The sequence below is a fragment of the Haliotis rufescens genome, unplaced genomic scaffold (assembly GCF_023055435.1).
Source record: "Haliotis rufescens isolate VD_foot unplaced genomic scaffold, xgHalRufe1.0.p SCAF_63, whole genome shotgun sequence".
NCBI classification, from domain to species: domain Eukaryota; kingdom Metazoa; phylum Mollusca; class Gastropoda; order Lepetellida; family Haliotidae; genus Haliotis; species Haliotis rufescens.
The window spans coordinates 1,479,291-1,500,480 of record NW_025964354.1 but is presented as its reverse complement, the minus strand read 5'-3'; the positions used below and the strand labels follow the sequence as shown (position 1 = coordinate 1,500,480).

Here is a 21,190-nt window from a genome sequence, read left to right as displayed (position 1 = left end):
GATCCTGGTGGAACCCTGTCCCTCCAAGGGCTGCAATATTCCTTCTTGATGTTTGGAAACTGGATGTGGAAAAGGTGGCTGTGTGCAAAGTAGGTGTCCCGGGCAGAGATTTGTTCGGTCTTTATCTCATCTAATTCTGTCATTTCATCATCTCCCCGAGCTGCAGTGGGGAATCTAAACCATGAACGTCACTCAATCACACAATGTGAGATACGTCTTTGTGTGCTTCATTTTATTATCCATATATGTTACCATATTTACAAAATCTTTAAAACAAGTCGTGTATGACTTAAAGTTGTATTCGCGTGTAATGTGAGTATCGCTAGTACCGTGGGAGGGATATTGTGAACAAAGTCAGGTATGGTAAAATAGGGCTTAGAGGTGATTCAGCCAAAAAAGCTTCGATATATCTCGCCATTATATGATTTCCTGCAACTTCAATGTTGTACCTTTATATGTGTATTGATCAGAATAAATAGAACGTTGTATGAACTTGTTGTACTACAGCAACACTGACTCTTTTACCGCGCAGCCAACAAGCAGAGATTGAACCCCATCAAGCCTGTAGGGCCGGGAACCTTTCAGCTGTGTGACGCATCTTTTGTGTTAGATCGAGTGGACATTAACATTAACTGTATAAAGTACCGATGGACACCAGTGATGGTTGCAGCACTGATGGGACATACAGATGTGATTAAGTTGCTTGTGACTAAAGGAGCTATTGTGTCACTCCTGGAAAAAAAAAAGGTGACAGCCTCCTTCACGTGACCTGTGGATGTGGTGAAGTATGGCCTCTCACATGACATGGTGGACATCTACAGCAGAGGACGAAAAAAGAAGACACCAGTGATTGTGGCAGCAGAGCAAGGAAGTAGAGTAATGGTTCATTTACTTGTGAGTGAAGGAGCCGATGTGTCACTTGTGGACAGAGCCAGTCACAACATCCTCCACTTGGCCTGTCAGACAGGGAATGTGGAGGTGGTGAAATATGTCCTGTCACAGGACCTGGTGGACATCAACAGTAGAGGGTGGTACAGCAAGACACCTGTGATGCTGGCAGCATGGGAAGGACATAGAGATGTAGTGGAGCTCCTTGTAAATAATGGAGCTGACGTGTCACTGGTGGATAAAGGCGGCAACAATATTCTTCACTACGCCTGTGACGAAGCATATCTGGAGGTTGTGAAATATGTCTTGTCACAGAACGGGGTGGACATCAATGCCAGGACAGACAGCAACCAAGGTGTTGAAAATGCAGACTCGAAAAGACGTGCATGGTCTTCTTTTGCCACGTGGTGGTAGTAGGTGAAATATTGTGCATACATTTATGTTGTTACCTACATTTGGGTGTGGTACAGCCTTCTATGAGCTGTTTAAGTACCTTATCATTTCTTCATGTATGACGAGATATACAAATTGTATATCTTCTACATCTTTGTAATACATATTGCTTGCAACGTTGTGGAATCTGGTAGAATGACTGTTAAATAAATAATGTGATCTGAAGAGACACATTACATCTCAAAATAATTTTATTTGTTATTTTTTGGATCTAGACCTCCGCGCACCTTGTCATATCTGACAACAGGTTATGTGACCATAGTGATATGGCCATTAGCTTCCATTTCATGGAGCATGCTTGTGATGTTGTCAGTCAATGCTTTTGGTTGACGTCGAAGTTCTCGCGCTATACTCGTCACGATATGGCTGAAATATTGCCGATGTGACGTAAAGCATTAACTCACTCACTCACACTCATGTACTATATCCTGTATGTTCATGAAATGGAACCTCTTGCATATTTAAGTCCAGGGTACTTGTCTAGCTCTTCTTTGATGGCGTATACTAACATAGGGGCACGGGTGGCCCAGTCGTCTAAGGCGCCGCAATTCGCCTTGCAGAGTTGCGTCCCTCGGGCACGCCAGAAAACTATGATTGTGGGTTCGAATCCCGGTTCGCCCAGGTTATGTTTCTTGGTTTCTCAGCATCATCCCCGTGCTCGTGTGTTTCACCCAAGTGGTAAACGTCTGAGACCTGCATCACTTCGGGCTTTCCTCCCACAATAAGCTGACGCGCCGCGATATAACTGAAATAACGTTAAAAGTGGCATTAAACCCAACTCACTCACTCACAATACATGTTTAAACTTGACATACTGCAACTGGATATGTATCGGGTGACGTAAAAGTGAACATGACACTAACTCCAGAAAAAACTTGCAATTCCGAGCCACTTCCTCAAAAAGTATTCACCGCGACCTCGCGTCACCAATTTCTCTAAATTACATCTCCATGTATCGGACAGCCAAACTATATATCCATGCTCATATTTATTGTCAACCTCTAGATATATGCGTCTATGTATGGGGGTGACTATAATTAAGACTATGAGTATATAACATTAATTACACTTATGCAAAGACATAACTAGGTCAGTGATTGAATATCATAATATGTATTTGTGAAATTGCACTTTATAGTCGCGAGATAAATATGTTTATATTATAATATATGAATATGACATGTTAGACTATATTGTTGCATTCATTGACAAATCTGTGTCGTAGATTATCTAGAGAAGCATACATAAAATTCCTCTGAATACCCATGTTTATTTACATGTAGATTATGACTCAACGCAGACGTAGCCTCCCTTTGATGAAAGACTAACCTCATGAAGCTGTCTCAGAGAAAATGTGAACACCTCTCCTTTGCTCGAGTAATTAACTTAAATATATCCATGTAATATCACGTCAAACGGGTGTCTCAAATAGGGACCAACCTTCGTGTGAGAAAGGTTTAGGTGCGTTATTCGAGTCAGAGACAATATGCAGGTGAGACGGTGTTTTGTTTCTGTCTGTATATGTGTACTGTTGATAACACACATTTTGTTGTTGTGAGGGATTTACCGAAACAAGGAAGAAATTCGGTACCGAGAGCTCTCGCTTTGTATTGTATGTATACTTTCCTGTACAGATGTATCGCATGACCTCCGATGTAAGTCGTAGCACAAGCCCGGTATACAGTTCTACAATTAGGACACATGTTACTGTAAGTACATATCTTCTTTATTAAACAAAACAACCTAAACACTTGCCACTAATCATATTCATGTCACTCTGTCTTTCAATCACGTTCATCACGTTCATTGATATATATATGTATAGCATATATATACATATGAGAGAGAGAGAGAGAGAGAGAGAGAGAGAGAGAGAGAGAGAGAGAGAGAGAGAGAGAGAGAGAGAGAGAGAGAGAGAGAGTTGCTTCACCAGAGAGGTAGGATGTGTGAATACTTTCCCTGGTGTCGTTTACCCATGTAATACAAATTAGTACATTTTCCCATTTAATACATAGTATTACCTTTACCCTTGTAATACATATTATTACATTTACCCTTGTAATACATATTATTACATGTTCAATATATTAATCATACAATAATCTTGACAAAATAATAGCTTCTGTAAAATTAGGCTGAACTTTTGAAGTGCACATACAAGATAAACGTAATACTGTCAAGTGTTCCGATGTACATGTGTGTGAAGTACACCCAGGCAGTGTTATGTAGAGCATTAAGGAACATCTCCTTATTTGAACATCTTTGTTACAGATGAAGCAGTCGGTTGACATTACAACCTTTATCTACTTACTTATACTGTTCTACAACATGAATGACGGATACTGTGAGTAACTCTGTATAAAATATTATACATCACGAAGGCAGTGATAAAATGTTACTTTAATTACTTTCATTTGGCTTGCCCGTTTCCATAGGTTTTTTTACAAAACAAATATCAAGGTACTGTCATGCGCCTTTATGTGGTTTCTTAAGCAACATGTATGTGCCTTAAGTGCATTAGACCATCTGGTTTCTGTCCGTTTCTATGGATATATATATAAGTCGATGAAGTATTAGTTTGCGTTGACTCACATAACACTACCATACAAATAATCATATGGGGAAAATCAGGGGATTCGTTGACATTTACTATTCCACACGTTTTGAGCATCAATGGTATATTTGGAAGTTGTATGATTTATTTCTGCTCCTTCTGACCTAGGTTCCACAGCTGAGCTTACCTGCCCTGACTTAGCCTACATAGAGAAGTCTGCTCTAATAAACTGCTTGACGTCGGAACCGTTCACATCTCTACAATACTTAGGGCCCGGTGATTTCCTTGGTCCGCAGTGTTCATCAACGTTGTGCATAGATGCAGAAGGATACAATGCAAGCGTCACCAACACAACCAGCAGTAGCCTCGGGATTCTGAATGTACAACCTCGTCATGCAGGGCAGTGGAAATGCAATATCCTCCAACATGGTCCCAGTGCATCTTGCACTCTCGTCATTACAAGTAAGTTCAACGCTCATGTTCAGAAGTAAATTCAGGTCATTAACGTTACACAATCACTTTTGTACATACTTCTCTTCCACAAATATATACCAAAACAAAATACCAGGAACAACACACATATGCCATTGCCTAGAACAATGGAATTAGATATAAGGATATCGCTTTGACTGTAGTCAATTAACTTTCCCTATGATATATGTATATATACTCGTACTTCAAATCTGAATGGTTTAATGCATCTGCCCAAATGAGAAGGGTGCCACTTTTCTCTAATCGCACGGAAATCTCACATTAGTACAGATATATACTAAATAATAGAGATTTCACAATGCGTCAACAATTCGGCACAAAATATCATTGACAGCATATCTCTACATGCGTGACAATTGTAATATCACTGGCAAAGCTTAACATACGTCGTTACATCATTCCGAAACATTTCGTGTTGCAAAGTGGCAAATATGGCAAAAATGTATGTCAACTCATTCTTATGGCGGCCGTCACTTCTAAATATTAATTTTGTATGAATGTTATATGCATTGTTATACATTATTCAAAGGATAGTTTGTGTAAAATATGTCATTAGATTGATGGAAAATTACAGAATACTTCATTATAGTTCATTGTGAGTCTCGTAATGAATATAGAGTAATGGTAAATGAATTATGTTACAACAAAGGTCCTGTCAAGACTCATTATGGAAGTTTTGGATGTAACTCTTAAAAATATACACAGTAATAATTCAGTGTTTGTGATTTTCAACCAAGTACACGTTTCGTTTGAGTGACGACAGCGTCAAAACAAAATGTTAAGTGTCACAAAAGTCACTTTGTTATTGTATTAGAAAACGAACTCAGGCCTTTGATACAGTTGCATTCTCTCCGGATTGAGTCATGGGTAATGGATTTTATTAAAGGGGGTCCAAAAAGACTCGTTTGATGCAAGTTAAGGAAATATGAACGACAGACACAACAGTGTATGTGGTATTCAAATAAGTTTCGCTTTGATTGAGTAGCAACAGAGTCCAGACAAAAGTTAAGCATGATAACAGTCACTTGTCAGATTGGATCGCCATATGTATATTTGATATTCAGTTTATAAAACATTTCAATTTTCTCCTTGAGTGTGTTTCCCTTTGTGTTTATCTGAATTAAAGCAGTGCTTTGTTGAAGAATAACTTGATCTACGAACGATCGTAAGCTCAATTTATAGAGTGCTAAGAGGTTTAGCTATGATGAGTTAGCCTAAATAAACTACATGATGACAGTGTGAAATTGTATTGCAAAACGATTAATGTCTCCACATATATATTCCTGTGTCAGTCGAAAGAGGCTGAACACAATAAATAGCTTTGTTCACATAAGACGTTGCTTCATATCATGATGCTCTATTGATGCTAAAACATAGCCACATACTTCAATCATTTCACCCTGCTCCTATGTAAATCAACATTAAACATGAAGATGAAACTGTATTGAGGGGTATCATTCATATATGTTTAGAATATGCGACTTTGTCCATCTTTCGGAAATTACTGAACTTCCTTTGCATAAATACAAAACTCCAGACTTCACGACGAGTCTGCTCTATATCCCCAGTATTTCCATTGTAATTACCGCAACACTGATATGTACTCTTGTAATGTGTAAAAATTGCGTCTCTGTACCAAAGTGTGTGGTTGTCAATAACTATTCAATTTGCATATTTTGAAGTGATTCAGATGCAATCAAAAACGTTATTTTGTAGCTTTTATTTATTTATTTTGAACGCATGTGGTACTCAATTTCCAACATATAAGATGGTCATGTCAATTGTCACAGTACGGCGATAGCCCTAACAAAAAAAAATAGACTTGGTTTCTCAAATGCAAAGCATATGTCTGTATTTATGAGTGACTGCAGTGTCGTTTACAATGTGGACAATAACGTAAATGCCCTGCGCATGATAAATAGCATGTAATCCATTCCAAATTAAGGACAAAGTTGAAATATGGATTTCAACTGCTTCATTCAATTACATGAACCAGAACAATTACCTATTGTGCTTTTGACTTCAAGGAGGAAACCCTTAAATAGAACTCCATGCTCGGCATGTAAATACTTAATTCCTACATTATCCTAAATGAAGACATATATGGGATACTTCCTGGCTTAAATAATGTAAATGGCATGCTTATATTCTCTATTTAAAACCAATTGTGTGAGTAGTGTTTAAAATGATAAATAAGGCTCATACATATTCGTTTCAAGGCGTCAATTGTGATATCGTGGTATCGTAAATATAGTAAGCACCTTGATGAACTTATGTGTAATTTAATAACCGGAAATATGTGTCGTGAAGTCACGCTGTAACCTGACGCATTAATCCTATGGGCATCACGTGGCACTTATGCCACGGCAATTGAAGTTCTGAAAAACACATACATTCACATGTCGGGCATCTCATGTCAGGCTCGCTGATTTTGTTGTTGCATGTCATAGTATTCCAACTGTGTAGATGTTAATGACATCAGTCACATGATTGTCTTGACCAGACTCGATTATTTACAGACGGCCGTCATATAGCTGGAATATTGCTGATCGGGGCGCATCAGAAACAAATAAACAAAACAAAAACAAAATTTCTGCCATGCGACGACAGCATGTAAAAAAAACAGACAATAAGGGGATGGGTTAGAAATCCAGTTGTACGATAGCGCGTTTACTGAGTTTGCAGAAACTACAAAATCTACAAAATCATAGTTAACACGGAAGACTAGTTTCAAAAATGTATTTGTGTTTATATGTGTTGAAAGGAAAATCGACAATTTAATAATGTTGAATCACATCTCTATCGATCGCAAGTTTCCTCACAAATAATGGATACCTTTGAAAACGCCTGTCATCTGTATGTGCATGGACTGTCGATTAATTATTGATAAGATCGAAATGACATTTCCAAGTTACATTTCTTGTTAACAAAGGGTGGTTTGGATGTTCTGTTCTTATAGCACAAACTTAAATTCATAATGAGTTTCACAGGATAAATTCCAAAGTGTTTCTCAATCTTTGGTGGAGAATAATGGTGGAAACCACAGTAATTTCATAATTCATTCACTTACATGTGTCAAGTGAGTGTGAGTGAGTTAAAATTTAACGTCGCATCAGCATTATTTCAGCCATATAGCGACGAGACCAATTTAATATATTTACAATTTAGTCATTTATGCAAAGTTTTGTTTAAAAACAAGTTGTAAAACATATTTGAGCAAATTATATTTAGAAACAATTCATGAAAATATTTGAGCATAACAATATTATATATACAGTTTTAAAACACGGGCTCTAGGCCACCAGTAACCAAAGCTAGGTCACCTCGCCGGGGATCATGGGGACTTACAGTACCTCTGCTTCCTGCATGATAACCCAGCAGGGTTTACGTCATCACTTTAGCCACTGGTGGTTGTGCACAATGCTAACCAATATTAAAAAAATACTCATCAATGAATTGGCTTAAAAACACTGGTTGATGATAGTTACATTGATTACGACAGGACTACGTATCACACAGGGGGGCAATATGTTTACGATACTTTAACCTCCTGGACAAAGCCTTCAATAATGTCTGTTAATAGTAGCATCACACATATTTAAAATTAATTATACAGACCAATTTCTTAAAAGTAATTTATGATGAGATGCCCGCTGACACGGGAAAATATATCTTTCAGATTTATGCTTTGATAAAGTGAATCCCCTGCGATTGCAAAGTCCACACAGTCAACATATGTCAAGTGGTGTGAAGTGTCGCTTAAGGCATGTCAACAGATGTTCTGAAGAAAAGACAAATACATTCAAATCTCGGGCACTTAGCTAAAAACGTGTTTTTGAAATGAGATGAAATAACTGAATCCTATTACACATGTGACAATATATGTATAATAAGTGCATAGTTTCACTGTTATAATGTATATATGAATGTGACATGCAGTAGCTGTGTACGTAAAGATTAAAGCACTACTAACAAAGGGTCTGTTTTATCACAACTGCTGAGAAGATCTTAATGAGGCCAGGGTTGCCACCTTAATAAAAGACCTGAAAGCTATGTTTTTGACGTCAAGTTGATATGGTGCTGACAGATGGATTGTCATGTTTCTTCGATTCGAACCCGTGACTCAGCGCATCTTTTATTTTAATATTTCCATGTTGGCTCATGGCCGGGGTTAAGCTAAGAACTAAGTTAACTTCATCAATACAAGTCTGCCCTGACAGCAGATGCTCCACCAGTAGACGGTGTTTAATATGCGACGTCCAGGCAAAATGTAACAAAGCACAAGTCCGGCTATGTGACGACAGTCTGTAAATAATCGTCTTTCTCCGCAGTGTCTCTCGTATTGGTGTCATAGTTATTGTCACTGTTTCATATCAATGCATTAATTTATGTGTTTGAATTAAGATCAGACTTCCATAATTATGGCAGTAAAACAGAAATTACACTCGCCTAAATCTGACCAGCTTATCAGAAATACACCTAAATCGTATCCGAAGCAACACAGTGTTGATATCTACTACTGTCAACTATTATCATTGCTGACACCAAGTATGATGGTATAAAATGCAACGTGTCCTTAATAACATTGCAATATGATCAATATTGCAATCAATATAAAGAAATGTATTCGGTGCATGCATGATAGTTGTGTAGAATAAGGTGTACATGACCCATGTACCAGTGTTATTAGCATATCTGTTTGTCGCTGCATTTGGGGCATCGTCTCTCTAAATTTGCGACTTGGCGTTTCGTCAGTTAAGCCCCGGTAAATACGCCAGGGAATACACCGAAACAATATCAAGTAATAAATCAATCTAGTATCCGTGGACATCCGTTTGGACTATGATCCTTCCAAATACACACAACGCAATAATATACACCATCCTCGATCGACAGTCGCAGTGGAATGTCCTTCCCGAATAAATTTGGTCAAAAGTTTAGACATTTTACTGCGTTGATTCAACAAAGCCTGCACATCAAACGTACAAAAATAATCTGCGAACAGAACAAGACAGTGTAAAACGACAAATTCAAACACAGAACCTGAGTCTAACACTGTTGAACACAGACGGAAAGTACCGATGACTTTGTGGAAATGCCACGTGATTATTTACCATTGCGTAATCTAATCAAAGCGAATGAGAAATTGGTGAAAGTCACTTTACCGGGAGAAAGCGTGCAGCACCTGCAGTTCATCTTGCAAAACGTGGGTATCAATTGAGTTCGACAATAATGCAACAGTCACTCCAAATTATCATGGGTCGTGGTCGAATTTTGTAATCCAGCTACCGCATGGCTGCAGGATGGCAGATCAGATATGCGATATGTAGCATGGCCCTTTGGGTATTACAAAAAAATTGTAACTAGCCTTTGGATTCGGTTCCAACAGACATATTCCGTGAGTGATCTCCACAATTTAGTGTGACCAGTACCTGCGTGGTCACAGCCCTTAAGAACAGACACCCTTTAGACATATCATTATCCGCAATCAGACAACAGGTACACGTTTATCGGTATCAACATTTTTAGGCTACAGTTGGCAAGACACCCCCATCTGTAATGGGCGCTGACGTGGTGGAGCACAATCGGTTTGGCAGTGCGTCCTTCATGGTCTGGGATGTCATGAGCATGAATTCTAAGATGGGCCTCATTCATGTGCAAGGCCAGAAATACGGACACGGCATCATGTTATGTAATGTGACCGTTTCTTTGGGTATGAGAGGTGGACCAGTATTAATGTGCATATAAATATTGATGCTTAGTAGAGGTCTCCCGCGTGGATTCTGGGTACGAATATAGGGTCCCAAACAACTTAAGCTTGTAAATAGCGACTAAATGGATCGGATAGTCAAGCTCTGTGACTTGGTTAATTGCATCTCAGCATATCCCAATTGCGTGGATTTATGCTCCTGATGTCAACCAATGGATTGACTGGTCTACACACGATTATTTACTGCCTGCCGTTATATAGCTTAAATATTGCTGAGTGCTGCCTTAAAACAGAAACATAAAACCTTAGTAGAGGCTTTGAACATAATTCAGTAGTTTCTAACTTCAACCTCTCATACTCTCCATATATCAATAGTTATGTCCGATTGGATAATGGTTTTGAACATATGTCAATTGGATATTTCAAACTTCGTTGATATATTCGAACTGTGTTACCATTTTAAGGTGGAATGTAATGTTTCAGAGACACCAATTTGCAGCATCACCAGTAAGGAGGACACTAATGTACTTGCCCAGGATCAGGAGCTGACACTCACAGTGGGCATACAAGACTACTACTGTTCCACAGCCCTAAACTTCTCACTCCAGACCGGGAATGTGACAACACTGCTGACGAAAGCTGACTCTGTAGCGAGTGTTACTCACAACACTTCTTCAGTAACCCTGAATGTGACGGACTCCCACTTGGGGGTTGTAAGACTGGTGTTTAGCTGTCACCATAAACAGACGAGCCTAACTTGTGATGGCGTCAGTGAACTCAGTGAGACTTTAAAGTTATTTCAAAGAAGCACAGCACCTGATTAGTAGGCTTAAATTGCTACAGGTCAACACCACACTTACAGTTATAGTTATTGAGCATCCAAATGAATTGGTGACATTGCAGTCCTCATTGCCATTTGTTTTTAATAAACATCAGTATCGTCTTATAGACAACATCTATTTTGAAATAGCCCTCGTTGCACACATACCAAATGTATGTAGCTCACAAATAGAATATATCAACGTATTCAATTCTTACATCAGTATCTAACAGGTAGCTACATCTGTTTCAGTGACTCAAACCTGCAGCATATCAAGTGACAAGGACACTGACAGACTTGGCCTGAATGAAGAGCTGACTCTCTCAGTGGACATTATTGTCTACAACTGTCCTGTAGCATCCATCTTCACTCTACAGACAGGGAACGTCCAACACTTACTGAATGTCAGTAGTGCCGGGACTGGCATTGATCGTGCAACACAAACCTTTCATGTGACCAAAACACACCTCGGTGGTGTTAGGGTGATGTTCAACTGTCAACAGAAACACTGGAATCTGACCTGCGCTGGCATAACGAAACTCAGTAAGCATCCATTAAGAGTCTTAAACGTAACAAAACTCAGGGGCTGACAAAATTGAGAATGACTATCGTATTGGTTCGTTGGAGGTTTTTGGAAATATATTCGTCGATCATTTTAATTGGATATTATCGTCGGGAATATTACCTCATGACTCTCTGGCTCTGAACGTCCTATCTACGGAAATTGATATCATACACAACTTTACGTAATCAGGTGGTATGTTTAGTAGAAACAGAAATGTAAAGCCAGCAATAAAATGTTTAGCGGAGATTGCATCTAAAGCCATGTTCTGTCTTCTAAATAAATCGATAAATTACATCATTGATAATAATATTTATTATTATCATGTTAAGAAACCGTTTCTCCTGTACCACCACGTTTGTTTGTTGTTGAACGCCCTCCCTGAAACATTCCATTTATATCGCGACAGTCTGTAAATACTCGTATATGGACCCAACAGTTAAGTGATTGAAAACATCGATTAACCCAACTGGAAAAAGATGGCACACACCAATCAAGTCAGTGAGCCTGATCAGTGGCCACTCACAACACGAGTGGGTTGCTAAAGAGCAATTCGAAACCGGATCTTCACTGGGGTAGTTTGATTTCAATCCATGTCAAAATATCAATGGTTATAAGACAGGGACATATCATTAAAACACGAAGGGTACGTTGTTTACATCAGTATATTGTCAATGTCTACTTTTGTGTTCCGGTAAACACTACTGTTGTGCGTGTTCTCGCATATTGTGTATATATTCGTTGTTGATACTATAATAGAGCTACCAGTTCAATCCATACAAAACACGCAACATGCATAAGGTGGACGCATGCCCCAATTCCTGCATATGCGGTGGCGGTGGCGGCTGTGTCGCGGTGATTTATACCCTGTACACAAGACACATTCTCGTAGTGTAGAAAGCGATTAAGGGCATTGTAATCTGACGTTAAACAGTCACCATCTCGTGGGATTTTCATTTTTCATGTGAACATTCTGTTGCAGTCATTATAAGCCGATAGTATGCCAATGCTGTTTGGCTTTGTGTCTGTTTTTCTCCAATAGAACTTCTGTATTGTTATTTAGGGAAGGGTATCTAACTATGACTTAAACGCCTTTTTAACGTTGCAGAAAACGTTGGACTAGCCACAGCGTCCACTATAATTATAGCTGCCTGCGTTGTTGGTGCGATAGTGTTTCTCATCATCGTCGTCATCATCATCCTTTTTCTCGTCAAAAGAAAACAGGTAACTCGAATAAAACCACAACCATCAGTTAAGCCTCCTTCCCCTCCTTTTCCTACCGTGGAGCTGAATGATCTTCCAAGTGCATCAAAGAACATAAGTGTAATAAATGCAGGAGTTTATGCATGTCCATAGGGATGTCGTCAACAGATCAAGTTCGCGAACGGAGGATGATTCACACGACTTATCATTAGTTAATAACGGGACAGTGGTTAAAGTGTTCGTTTCGTCTTGTGAAGTTCATGCCTAAAACCGGCGTAAATGGAAATTAACTGATTCATTCACTCAACAGTGTCAATTCATCTATGTTTCAACGTACCAGTAAGCAGGTTGATAAACATACCAACGGTTCTCAAACTCTTCCCACACTATGTTATCTAAGATGGAGATTGATAAAAATGTTTATTCCATTTATTCAGCAACTACTCAAAAGCGGTAACCATCACACTCATTAAAATACCTAAGTGCTCAGTGTGCAATTAGCAATACCGATCCAAATATGAAAGAAGAAGAAAAAGAATAATGTTTTCATAACATCAATAATTGTCCTGTGGGGAATCACCATAATGTGTTGTAGGTAGAAGAGGTGTTAGGTGTTTTTCTATAAAATGCGGAGCTGAACACTTATATGTCTCTCGCAGTTTGACATGAAAACCAGGATTGGTCGGCTCGGAGTCAGTATGCTGTGTCTTAGTTGGGTATTCATGTAAACTGCGGCATGGTATCGGTATTCGGTATGACGTGACCGGTGATCCACGAACTTCCGCCCTCCGGGCCGACGCTCCATCCACTACATCACCGAGGCGGTCTTGTTGTGTGAGGAGGAACCAAACAATTCTAATTTGTTTCACGACAAAAATAAGTTTGTTTGTTTTTCATTCTATTTTCTGGAACAAATTATGTGTATTAAAACCGTCCCTAAAGAGAGGCATTGTTATTTCCACATATCCACATAGCTCTTCTTGTTTTGTCTCGGTAGAATAGCCTCGCGGCAATCTTGTCTATAGAGTCGGTGGTCAGCTTCTTGGGCTGATCTTATTATGTACCTCGATGATGTGGGACGATGTCCATTTTTTCTGTATCGGGTTGGCTTGGCCAATACTTGATTATTTTACCTCCGTGGTGTTGCTGTAATATTACTGAATGTGGCGTAAAATAGGAAATACTCAAAACATATTGCTGTTTACCAATGGAGAGAAGAGAGCAAACACACATATGAGTGGAAGAGGGCATGTTAACAAGCCCATTCAACGCCGTCACTTGCGTGTTGTACATCTCGGAAACAGTTTCATTCCCCGACGACATCTGCATCGACGAGTCTCGGACATCGTTTCAGTCGACAGTGTCTTCCCCAATGCTGACGTTGGCAGTTTTGGGACTGGGGACGATGCTTATTTTCTGCTGAGGGCAGATTTGAAGTGATCTTAGTGACAGGTACATCTTAAGGCCGGTCTAGCGTCCTGACTTTGAGCACTTTCTTCTTTGTGAATGGCAACGGAGACCCGCGACGACGTACTGTGTCGTGCATAGATGCACGATGTGGACATAAGCGCTCATATATATTTTATTTAATCCAAAGTATACTGCCTTTGCAGATACTTTACAAACTGTCGGTGGAAATTGTGGCTCATCACATTTGCCCTACCTGTGTCTTTGGTCACTGTCACTTGAAGTGTTTCGGCGTTTTTTGTGTTTTTTTTTTTACAGCATGAAAAAACACCACTGTTATTAATATGTTTATATCTTTTGAGCATGCAGCATGTTGAGGATTTTTGTCAATGGTTAATCGAAGAAATGGTCTAGTTTATTGTGGACGCCAGTGTATATAGATTCTGTAATCCAACGCTTTCTCTGTTCGAGATGATTAATGTTTCCCTGTCTTTGACATACCTTATCTCTGAAATGCGCAATCTACTTGTTTTGGTTATCGACTGCAGGTTCTTTGCTATTTTAAATATATAAATTAGGATCATATCTAAATTCGTTTGTTCTTAGGATAACTGGTAAAAAAGGAATATCAGTGTAGGTAGAACAAACATGAAATTTTATGGGTATAATATTTACAATCTTCAACATCAGTTATTGGTTGAAAGTGTAAATGTTGTCGGGTTTAAAGAATCTATATGTGCACGTTTAGATTCCAGTTATAAAGGTTGGTCGAAAACTACCTGATAGCATGCAGGTTCTTTTAGCTATGGATCTGCATTTCCTCCAGGTACGATAACATGTTATATCCTGCTCATAGCTTCTGGCTAACTTGGTTTTGACATGTAACTATTTGTTTTCTGTTGTGTACAGACGTACATGTGTGTAAATGTTTAAATAGTTGAATTAATTTTGCAAACTGAAACCCCTTTGGAATTCAGCTTTAAAGTTGGTTCCAAGCAACCTATATTGGAGGAAGGAGGCTATTAGTCGATTATTAACCTCGAAGGTGTGGATTGTCCAGTCTTATGTCGATGACTGAGCTATCAGTTCCAGACTTATAAGTTGTGTTTGTTTGTTGTTTAATGGCACAATTAGTTATATTCCAGCTACATGACGGTGGTCTGTAAAAAAAGCCAGCCTGCCCAGACGATCCAGTGATTGATACCATGAGCATCGATCAACGCAATTGAGATATTTTATGACATGCATCAACCACGTCAGGGAGCCTGACCACACGATCCCACTAGTCGCCTCTTACTACAAGCATTGTCGCCTTTTACGGCAAGCATAGGTTGCTGAAGACCTATTTTAACCCTAATTGTCACGGGTCCGATAACAAGTAGGCGACTGTCTTGTTGCTGGAATGTTGCTGAGTTCGGCGTTAAACTTATCGTACAAAAATATATATGAGCTATTGAATGAAACAAGACAAGCGACACTGCACTTCACTTCTTTCATTTATTATTTATTCACTTTTTTATATCGCACTTTTCTTTTAACTTTAATGGATACATTAGAAGGTAAATATATGTTTAGAAGATGACACCGTCGCCGTGGTCTAGTGGATATAACGTCTGCTCGGAAACCGGAAGGGCGGTAGTTCGATCTATAAAAGGTGGAACATGCAGTTACCCTTCCTGGCGCTCAGCATTAAGGGGATAAATCAAGGACTGTTCGGTTCAACCACATTTCACGTCACCTCACCCTTTTTAAGATTATATTTCTTTTTTTTCCGGACACATGCACATATTGCATATAATATGACCAATGATTAAATCATATAGGGGATCAAAGGTAAAATGAATTTGCAATGAATATAGTTGATCGGTCAACATTGTAAGTGATCATTTATCAGGAATATTAAGTTTTAAATCAGGACTGATAATATGTAAAGTTATTTTCACGCATGGAATGCAATGTTACTTGACGGTTGTGAAGAAATCAACATTTGAATGTTGTTATATTATGTTTTTAAAATGTTGAAATAATTACATATCCTTAAATCAGTCATAGACCTAATTAAGAATAGACCTAAATTAAATAATAGAATCATAATAATATGTCGTATTAGAACAGAAGTTCTAATGCTGGGGTTTGGAGTGGCAGCTGGGTGAGTGTGTATTTCTACTGGAGAGATTGGGTGCCTTCCTTGCCAAGTATGAAGTTTAATTCAATGAGGCGGTTTGTACCCATATGTGTTCACTTAGGAAGATACCAGGGGTGAAATTATTTCTTGCCATCCCACCCCTCGTGTGAAATATGGATTTATAATATTTTCGTATGCATATAGTATATCACTACATGAATAATCACGTTTGCTTTGTTCAGTTATGCTGTTGTTCTTATGCACATGCATGGTTCAACCTTGTGTTCATGTCAGCTTAAGGGTTTACAATCATTCGGAACATCTGTTGAAAATAACATGCTAGATGGTTTTATTCCTGCGACATAATATCAATCGAACAACCAAATCTCGTTTTTAATATGCTTCGTGGATTCGTGTGCTATTTCTGCTATTTCCCTGATCATCAACCAAGCTATTCTTTAAACCATACTTTGAATGTTGTGTGGAGCTGAATCATGTCCTTGTTTTTAGGAAACGATACACTTTGTCAAAACATGAACAGAAAGAGAGAATCATATGCATTGAACTGATTTGATCATTTCTTAAACACATACTAGTTGTTTTGTGAATCCAAGCAAACTTCGTCATCAACATAACATGCATAGCCATATTGCTTCTTCAAATGTTAAGCATTGATATGACTAAATTGTTCATAATTTTGCAAATGCCATCTTTACTTTTTTGTACCCAATAAATTGATGTTCTTTGGTTTTATGTCCCACTTCCTTTTTAGAGTTAACGTAGGTATAATGTTCTCGCTTATGACATGTTCGTGTGTATGAGAATCGATGAAGTTCAAAAATCGGGAAAGAGTTCAAGTAATTTTAAAACCGGGTTTGGTGTACTTCCTTGTTCTCGATATAGCAGCTCACATTTAGAGATAACGAAACATTTATTAAACACGTATGATAAAGGACGCGTGAGAAATGACAAATGTTCAATGACTTTCCTCGTAAACAAGTGCTGTTGTTACTAATATCACGGATAAATGGTGTTAGCCGAACGTTATCGTAGTACCCCACAGAAAAGGTCAATAATATTGATATACTTCCTGTTATACACACGGCTCATGTTGATCTGACTTTATCAATGTTTAGTTCTAGCGCTACTTTTGCATGCATGAGTAGGATGGCACATGTGAAAGTTACAGTTTTGAAAATAATTATTAAGCCTATGTGATATGTACCTTCATGAACAAGAAAGGATGAACAGGAAAGTGTCCCATTACCAGTATATTTGACAGCGTTGGGAGCATAAGCTGAAGTGGTTCATAAAAAATAGCATATGATGAGGTATAATGAAATCAGTTTTTGCTGGATGATCCGCATACGCCAAGACAGAATAACGTTATCATCATATCACGGGAGCCTAGCCTAGTGGTAGCCTAGTGGTTAAAGCGTTCGCTCGTCACGCCCAAGACCCGGGTTCGATTCCCGACATGGGTACAATGTGTGAAGCCCATTTCTGGTGTCCCCCGGCGTGATCTTGCTGGAATATTGCTACGAGCGGCGTAACAATACTCACTTACTTACTATGAACAGAACATAATATTGATGTGCAATAGATCAATACAACAAACAATAGTCATCTAGTCTAATTATTAATCAGGTGTGTTTTGAATCCAGTGTTTGTGTAGATAAGTCGCAATGTAAAGTCCCTATGTAGATAAAAACAAAGGAAACACACTTCTCAATGGGCTGCTACAAAGAGCAGACTGAGCGACCATTGTAGAAATAGAGAGATAGTGTCCATAAGAAGGTGATAATTATTGTCTATAACATTACCGAGTATCCTTTTAACGGCTGGCTTTTTTCTTGGTCACCTGTCGTGTCCTCCTTTAATGCTTGTTTGGATGATTTGTGTTTCGTGAAAGGAGATATTGTGGTTAAGTGTTTCGGGAAGTTGCTTTTATACCCCATATATCCTTTGTTAATAAAGGTAAAAGGATAACCACTTCCTGAGTGTGTTGACTGACACTGCATAGCGGTACTCCTATCTTAAGTCGGTGGACTGTCAGCAAACCAGACAATCAAGTCATGTACCTGAAATCCTGTCACACGTTAAACGCATGATTGAATCGAAAACCAGGAGTCCATGCTGAGTGATCTAAATTATAAAATGTGGCGGGCGCAACCACCGCTCTGATCTACACGAGCATTTAATGTTCGCAGCGTTAAGCAGCAATGACTACAGCCCTTAACGTTTGTGTTGATATACACATGTTTATTCTTATTAAAGTGTGTTAGTGTGGGGAGGTGTCACCAGAGCAACCTTTCCTTCGTTTGAGTAAAAAAACACAAACAAGGGGACAACAGGTCGCTCTAGTGAGACTGGCGGTCGTTTTGACCAAGCTTTTTAAGGAGGGAACAACAGGCATGAGAGCGTATTAAAATTAAAACAGCATTAAGCATGCCTTAATGTTATATATTGAAGGCATATCAAAAGTGTAATCTAAATGGATGACACAGGCAGCCTCATGAGCAAACTCTACAAGTGGTAGTTGCTGTCAAAACCTTTAATCCTCAAAGGATGCCACATTTCGGTTGTTGTTTTAAAAATCGAAAGATCGCTCTCGTGAGACGCTCCCGTTTATATATAACCATTTAAAACAGATCCATGTAAGACTGCACTGAAAGGATGAACATGCATAGAAAAAAACATACCCAACGTACAATCGATCATGTATATATATTACATTATACCAATGTTGATAATCTAAGCTGCATGGGGCATGGGATATTTTTTGGTTTTATTTTGTCTTTGGTTAAAGCAGGTGACGGGATCACCAGACACACATACATATGATAACGTGGATGTAACCGTGGAAGGAAAACGAAGGGAGGCAGACAAATATCCTTCTTCTGAGGACACTGAGCACCAAGCTGAGGACAATGCTGTAGTCGGCTTGGGAGGATCTGCTGGTAATTATCAACAAGGATCCGAACTGCGTATTAACCCTGTGTACATCCCTACTACTGTAGGTGACAGACTGTCCACAACAGGGACATCCACAGAGACAGGTGAGATGGGTGGGTTGACGCCTTTGCATGACACTAGTTTGCAAGTAGGCTTATCATGCTAATAATATATCTGCCGAATAAATGGTTATAATGCAATTGTTACAGTTTGAAAACATATTTAATGATTCACATAATTATATGAACATATGTATATTGATCTGTACATCTAAAATATAGACAAAATTCAAGTGACAATACTGTCAGTGTTCCTTATAATGTTGAAACAATTTGACATACATCGTTCCATATTCTACTAATACATATGTGATATCAACCTGGGTGTTACCTTTGAGATGTAAGCTTAACAAAGATTTTATAATTAGGCATTGGCGCATCACTTGAAAGTCATACATTTTATTGCCAATAAAAAAGTCAAAGTCTCGCCCACTGTCATGGAATTCGTTTTATACAGCAACTACACTATTGTTTCAGTGTCACGATTATTTCTTATTCTTTCTGGTATTTAGTGCATTCAGACAGGTTAGGGCACCTCTGCCTCGAATTTTGTTGAAAATGTAAAACCTCGAGTTCGAGAAAAGCTTTTGGCTCTTGGGCGTTTCTCTCTCCCTCGAGGTTTTACATTTTCAACCAAAGTCGAGATGGCATGTTTTAATCTATAGTCCTTGTTACGAAAAGACATTTTGAAATAATTCCTCTCGCATTTCCTTTTTCTCTTAACAATGTGCCTGAGAAACATAAAACAAATTGTATGCAGCCAGACATATATTATGTATCAGTTCTGCAGGCAATCATGGAGGCCAAAAGTGATACGTGTGCATTATCGATATGGCGTTTGCTATTTGGATCAATGATATATCAAAGTGTGACTTTCTATGTTCATACCCACCAGTTTATTAATGATGATTCGTTGTTTCTTGATTATATTATTCGTAATAATATGATTTGCTTGTATACGTGTGTTGGCAATTTAACGCCGCACATAGCAATATTCCAGCCTGGAGCAAACAATCCAATGATTCACATCATTGGCGTCGACCAACCCAGTTGGCTTACAGTGACACCACGTCAACCAAGTCACGGAGCCTGACCAGGCCTCTTACAACAAGCATATACACACATCACCCCATGAGTAACAATAAAATGTTAATCCATTGTTTGTTTGAAATCGACATTATTTTACAATGATATATTTAATAAACAACATATATCCTGGATATGCAGTCTTTTTCATTGTTGGTCATTCTAAATTATAATTCAAATAAATCAATATAATTTCAAAAACACATGTTGTCCCAATATATGATAACAGGCCTCGTTGACATTTGTTTCAGGTGGTGACCACCTACATCCTGAATCGAGAGGAGAATATGTTGCTCTTGATAGAAATCTTGACCAGCCTTCAAACAGTTATGAACATCTGAGACTATATGAACAAATTGCCAACATATGAACTACTGGTATTCTGCAAAGAAACGGCAGTCTAGTTTTACACTGTTTTACAACACAAGTTATGTGACCAAGACCCTGCTTGACAATTTGCCAAATTGAGGGTACGTGTTCCTTGTATGACATAACCAAAATTGCAAAAAAATCACACACTCATAGAGAGTTTCATATACTAATTTAGAATTAATTTTCAAGATAATTTGTCACAAGTGTTTTTTTCTATCTTTCCTCAATGTCAGAATATTGAGATCTGATTGGTTCACGTGATCTTGAAAACAATACTATGTATCTTGCCTAGGAGAGAAATAATTTTCTGGGCGGGAGAATATATCCCTTATACCCCACTACAAAGAAAACATGTTGTACGTTGATTTATGAGCAGGAGAATTAATGCTGTATTTCCTACGAAGGAAAATGTTGCACGTGTTTTACGAGTCATTGAGTCACGTGACACAGCACAAGTTAACCTCAGCTGAATCAAACAGATGTTTCTTTTCAATCTGCAATGTG

The 21,190-nt window shown here is 38.6% G+C and overlaps 2 protein-coding genes across 2 annotated transcripts; both read left to right on the top strand.

Annotated features, from left to right (window-relative positions):
• The first annotated feature begins 804 nt into the window (after positions 1–804).
• Positions 805–1,302, top strand: LOC125375929 (serine/threonine-protein phosphatase 6 regulatory ankyrin repeat subunit C-like). The gene has a single exon (XM_048386980.1). It carries the CDS (start codon positions 805–807, stop codon positions 1,300–1,302), a length of 498 nt encoding a protein of 165 aa, XP_048242937.1.
• Positions 1,303–2,669: 1,367 nt separating this feature from the next.
• On the top strand, positions 2,670–20,760 carry LOC125375940. Its single transcript, XM_048387004.1, has 9 exons — positions 2,670–2,833; positions 2,976–3,050; positions 3,613–3,685; positions 4,064–4,357; positions 10,581–10,877; positions 11,170–11,460; positions 12,588–12,703; positions 19,024–19,273; positions 20,566–20,760. Exons 1-9 carry the CDS (start codon positions 2,828–2,830, stop codon positions 20,682–20,684), a joined length of 1,521 nt encoding a protein of 506 aa, XP_048242961.1. The 5' UTR covers positions 2,670–2,827; the 3' UTR covers positions 20,685–20,760.
• Positions 20,761–21,190: the final 430 nt, after the last annotated feature.

Bases quoted from the DNA above. Each gene is read 5' to 3' on its own strand.
- LOC125375929 (XM_048386980.1), top strand. From the start codon at position 805: ATGGTGGACATCTACAGCAGAGGACGAAAAAAGAAGACACCAGTGATT.
- LOC125375940 (XM_048387004.1), top strand. The intron at 12,704-19,023 runs GTAACTCGAATA...CTTTGGTTAAAG, and splicing joins TTCTCGTCAAAAGAAAACAG to CAGGTGACGGGATCACCAGA. The intron at 19,274-20,565 runs GTGAGATGGGTG...CATTTGTTTCAG, and splicing joins AGGGACATCCACAGAGACAG to GTGGTGACCACCTACATCCT.